We start from the raw sequence: 5,410 nt of genomic DNA on the forward strand, positions 1-5,410 counted from the left end.
AAATGAGAATAAGTGAAATTACACTGAAATCTACAAAATTTTACACAAACATAAGATGTGCGAAGACGCTACTAGGCAGTAACAGAGACTTAACTGACGTGCCTCCTGTCACATAGCTTATTTTTGAACAGAAATCTCAATGCTTTAACGCCAAAGAGCGACCTATGTGAAAGTTTTGTGGGCTTTGACATTAACAGAGGGTTCCTGTGGGCATGGCGCTGTCAGGCCAGGTCACAGGGCACTGCCCCCCCACCTCGTCACCTCCACTGCAGCGTCGGATTTGGGGAAAAGAGTCATGCGCATGTGTCTAAGTGGAATTCGGCACAGTGCGCCCGCTGTGCTGATGATAAGTCACGGAGGCAAGAGGAGACTGGCCCGGCTGCTGGTATCTCTGCAGATAGACGCACAGTCAGGGGCGGGGGCGGCGTGTGGAGGCCCCCAGTGAGGTCGGGGTGGCAGCAGCGTACCTCTACCTCGTTTCTGCTCCCTGAGTGCTCGGCGTGAGTGGCGGTATGTGTTCTGGTGTCGGGAACCATCTGGGGACTCCCAGCCCGATTTTCACACTTGGACACTGAAGCACTGTCAATATTTAGATTACGCTGTCGAGGGGCCTGGCCTCTTTATCACTGTTGGGCTTTTGAGGGAATGTTTACTGTGTTTACTACGTGGGTTTTAACAAATCTAAACCAACACTGTCTTCTGAACACTGTCTGTGTTGGGTGAGGTCAAGTTCACGGGCCAGCCCCTGAGATGAGGAGGGGACAGGAAGGGACAGGAGGGGACAGGAGGGGACAGGGAGGGGCAGGAGGGGATGAGAAGCAGTCTCTAATGCTGAGGGAGGACGCAGGGCAGGGCGGGGGAGACAGGACACCCCCTGGGTGATCATGAAAATAAAATGCATAATTCTTACAAACACCTGATTCTGCTTATGGCTGAAACGCTGTTTCCTTTTCTTTTCCATGGTTTGTGTTTAACGTGTACACAAACCACAACTGATCACGGAATCAGTCACTAACTTCCACAGCGAGAGGAAATGGCAGTGATCACCGACCAGGGGCTCAGGAGCCAAAACCGCGGGGGCGTCAGCGGCTTGTGAGCCCCGACCTGCTAAACGCAGCTGCTGCCCGGGAAGGGTTCAGGTCATGGGTCATCCGTGAGCCTCCAAGCGCCCTGATAAAAGGCGGAGGGCTGATGTCTGGCCCAGCCCGTGAGTGCGGGCCGTCGGCTCAGGTGCCGGGCTCTGGGCTCCCACGGCCGCCCTGTTCCCCGCACAGCCTCGCACGGTGCCCGCTCCCCAGGCTTTTGCCCTCACACCCACCCGCCCCATTTCCCTAGGACGAGTGTGTGACCTTCGGCAGGGCGGGGCTGTGGCGCTGTGCCTGGTCCTTCCTTAACCAACCTCCCCGGAGCCCGTCCACCCTGGGAGGCACGCTGAGGACGACAGACGGGGGCATCTGCCTCACCCCACTTCCTGTCTGGCACTCCCAACACAGTCACCGTGGTGTTGAATTGAACTCAGTAATAAAAACGTGGTTCACGTTTGTTAAATGTTAAGATCTGGCTGCAACTGAAAACCTTCCTTTTTCATCCGCGAGCTGGCGATACACACGACCGACACATGGGAGAAGGCAGGCCGGTGTTTGGCTTGTCACTGCGTGCGCCAGGCACCTCGTCGGCATTGTCACCGTCTCACAAGTGTCACAGTGAGCAGCTCTGTGTGTGACATCGGCAAAGCACCAAGAGGCCGCCTCATCTCACCCTGTCGGCAACCTTCCCACGGGACAAGTGACACTTGAGGCCCAAGAACCAGGCAGCCTTCCCATAGCTGCCCAGCTCGGCTGCTGGGGCCAGATGTGCCACCCACGTGACTGCTGCGGCTGTCACACGGCCACAGTCACACGAACAGCCCCCTTCCCAGTTTTCTCTGTATTTTGGAAGTTAGTGAAACTTATCAATAATGTACCTAAGTATAATATATAAAGCATGAGCCACTGTATTTATAAAACTAACCCATATCCTGCCCTCACCCTGCAAATATTCTTGCCTGCAAACGCACTTACGAAGTTTTAGTAAAAAAGTCCCTATTATGACTGACACACGCACGCGTGCGCGCACACACGTGTTCACAAACACGCTCCTGGTGGAGATAGCCGGAAGGCTCTGAGGAGGCTCTCAGGACCCCCACTGGCTGTGAGAGCTGCTTTAAAAGTAACGCTTGACATAGAAATCGCCCAGACTCTATTTCCTTACGGAATAAGTGGGTAACCAGCGGCCTGGTTTTTAAAAAAGAACTTGAAAATGGATGGCCGTAAACTCTAATGTTTTCGACCCAGAGAGCTGTCTACGTTGACGACAGCTGGCCCGTGGCCAGACAGTTCTGAGGGGAGAAGCACGCGAGGCAGTGAGGATGCATTTGTGAGAGACGCCGGCGCCTTACGTTTGCAGGTCTCCCAGCGGCCGCGGGCCCGTGGACGCAAGCAGCGGCTCTGGCCGCATGGCCACCGTGGGCGACGTTTTGGGGCTGGAGTCCGACTCCCCGCTGTCCTCGTCCCCCATGGCTTTGATGTAGCTCCCACTTCTCATTCTCCGGCAGGGGATTTCCTCGTCCTTGCCGCCGGTGGGGTACCCTCCCCACTCGTCCTGAGGCACCTAGGAAAGAGCAGACACGCCTGTCAGTTCTGTCACATACGGTCCTGTCACGGCGCTTCCTGGGGAACAAATTCTCTCGTCCTTGAAGACACAGCTCTTTATGGCCATTTATCATTTAAAGTTACGTGCATAGAACGATGCCTCCCACCGCTGTCGCTGAAATCCTGAAAGGATGTTAATATAAAATGATTGTATTCTTCCCATTATGAAAGTGATAATCGTTACGGGAAAAGTGAGACAATGTTGGGTAGCATGAGAGAAAAACCCACGTGTAATCTCAGCACCTAGAGAAAAGCCACCGTTAACAGATTTATTTCCTCTGGTGGCAAAGGAATGAAAACTTGAGAAAATTGGAAAAAAGAAAGTTACCCAGCATGCTGGTGGTGGTGGAAAGGGAGGGGAGAGGGGGAGAGGGCGCCATGGCTTCGGGAAGGCGTCGTTTCCTGAGCAAGGATTTCTGGGCGCTGGGGAGAAGGGACTACGGAAGCGAACTTCCTGGTTTAACTGCTCTGGTCCAGGTGTCTTCTCACCCAAAGGCAGTTTCCACGTTTGGAGAAAACCCCCAGGACGGGCCCAGATGTGGGAGACGGCACTTCCACGCCGTTTCACGCCTGGGGACACGGGTACGGTCTTGACAGCGCCGTGGCAGACCGTCCACGCCTTCTGACCCCAACGACACGGCTACCGAGGTGACCTCAGCAGGAGTCGGTGCCGGGGACCCTGCATGCTCACTAGGGTGACAGGGACACACAGTACGTGACAGGGGATGACGTGACCCGTTTGTTACAGCCCCCGGTGCCGTGGGTCCTGCCAGCCCCAGACGAGGGTGCACAAGACGCCCTGGTGCCGGGACAGGTGTCGTGCGCGGCGGCTGCACAGCGAGGAGGAACGCGGCCCAGTCCTTCACACTTTAAACGCAGCTCTGCCTGCGCCGCACAGAAACAGCCGGAAGGCCGTGGGGTCAGCACAGGAGACAGTGGTTTTGGGATCCTCAATTACTTTTCCTTATACTTAAATTTTCTAAATTTTATACATGGACCATATATTGCTACTGTAATAAAAAAATAAACTTATTTTAAGAAACATCGGTCCTTGATGACAATACATTTCAGTAGAGGTGACAGACAGAATAAAGTGAACTGCAGAGGGGGCAGCAGAGCCGCCCCAGCGGGTGATCTGGGAGGCTTCCTGGGGGTGCGGCCCCCAGCGAGGGCTTCGGCTCCCACGCCTGCGCTCAGGAGAGGGCGCCGGGCTGTGGGGTGCGTCCCAGAGACGAGGGAGGGAGGCTGGGACAGATGGCGGGGGGCCATATGCCATGAAAGAGACATTCCTGCTGGCAGCTTTAGGGATTTTTGTGAATTAAAAACATGTTTCTGTAAAAAACAGAGTGAAGATTTTCCCCCAGCAGCCTGTGAATTAACTAACACATGAGACCAGCTTGTATTTTTCTGCCTCTGACTTAAGAAACCAATTTTGCACTCTCTGAGGAAATTTCAGTCCAGAAGGGGTGCCGACCAGAGTCCAGTGCAGACGGAACAGACTCCAGAGCGTATGGCCAGGCGGCCACAGGAGCAGAGGGCGACGCGGAAAGGCTGCCGTGTGCAGGAGACGAGCCCTTTGGTGGCTGTGGGGTCCCCGGGGGCATGTCCAGCCTGCAGTCTGGCTGCGCGTCCTGCTGATTCACCTCACCGAGGACCTGCTTGCGCAGAGTGACGGCCGCAGCTCCAAAGCGCACAGAGCGTACACTTTGCAGGTCCTGCTCCTCACGCAGGGGCACCACCGCCACACTGCGCGTGGAAGCCCCTCCCTCCGTCCCTCCCCAGTAGTGGGCACGGGGCAAAGCGCCAGGGTTTTGTAATACTGTTCTTTCAGGTGTTGAAACCAAGGAACAAAAACACCACTAAATGCTGTGCTTCCTCAGGGAAATGTCTTCACTCATTCGGCGCATTCTGTTTAAAATGCACACGGCGACGCCCATCGCACGCCCGAGCGCGAGGCAGCTGGGCTTCTGGACTGCGGAGCTCTACAGGGAAGGGCCACGTGGCGCCGTCCTGGCTGCCTGGGCCCGGAGCTTGTCCCGTTCTGGGGGGGCAGCCTGCACGGGTGGGGGTGGGTGGAGGCCAGCCTGGGGACTGCGTCTGTCCTGTGTGACGTGGATTCTGCACATCCGTCCGCTTTCCGCCTATAATGAGCCGAACCTTGAACTAACTGCTTTCTATGTAAACCAAGGGTTTCTTCATGCTTTCAATGAATGATAAGATTTTCAGGAATGCAGCCGACCATGTACATCAAGGGAAGGGAGGGCTCTGCTTGATTTGGCACTTGACTGAGACTTGTCTCGATTTCCAAAAGTCCACTGGTGACTCACGAGCCATTCCGGCGCCCACCATCAGCCTAACTGGTAGCTCTCAGTGACGGGGCACGTCCCCCGGAAAAGCACCCCAGTACTTCTGTGCCTGCGTGTCACTGGGCCAGGCCGTTTCATATTCCAGCTCATGTTCTTAGAAATGCCATTCCTTTCATTTCTGGTGAGTTAGAGTTCAGGCACGTGACTTAAGGAAACAAACAAGCATATTCAAGACAGTGTGTGCAGGTCGGCTGCATGTGACTCCCACCAGGATAGGGGACCAGGACACACTGAGGTGTGTGTCAGCAGCAGGACGCTAGGATGGCACGATCCTGGGCCCCGCGTGACCAGGACAGCTGCGTAAGCAATTACAGGGACGTGCCACCTGGTGAGGCCTCCTGCAAATCTCACAGA

At 55.4% G+C, this 5,410-nt stretch overlaps 1 protein-coding gene across 3 annotated transcripts in view; it reads right to left on the reverse strand.

The window, feature by feature from the left end:
* The window catches only part of DLGAP2 (DLG associated protein 2), a 484,295-nt gene that overhangs the window by 64,195 nt on the left and 414,690 nt on the right, over nt 1–5,410 (reverse strand). For all 3 annotated transcript variants that reach the window (XM_019668777.1, XM_019668780.1, XM_019668778.1), the window contains one exon: nt 2,438–2,649. In XM_019668777.1, the coding sequence (XP_019524322.1) occupies nt 2,438–2,649 (212 nt within the window). The remainder of the gene's footprint in view (nt 1–2,437; nt 2,650–5,410) is intronic.

The sequence above is a fragment of the Hipposideros armiger genome, unplaced genomic scaffold (genome assembly GCF_001890085.2).
Source record: "Hipposideros armiger isolate ML-2016 unplaced genomic scaffold, ASM189008v1 scaffold_538, whole genome shotgun sequence".
Lineage (NCBI taxonomy): Eukaryota > Metazoa > Chordata > Mammalia > Chiroptera > Hipposideridae > Hipposideros > Hipposideros armiger.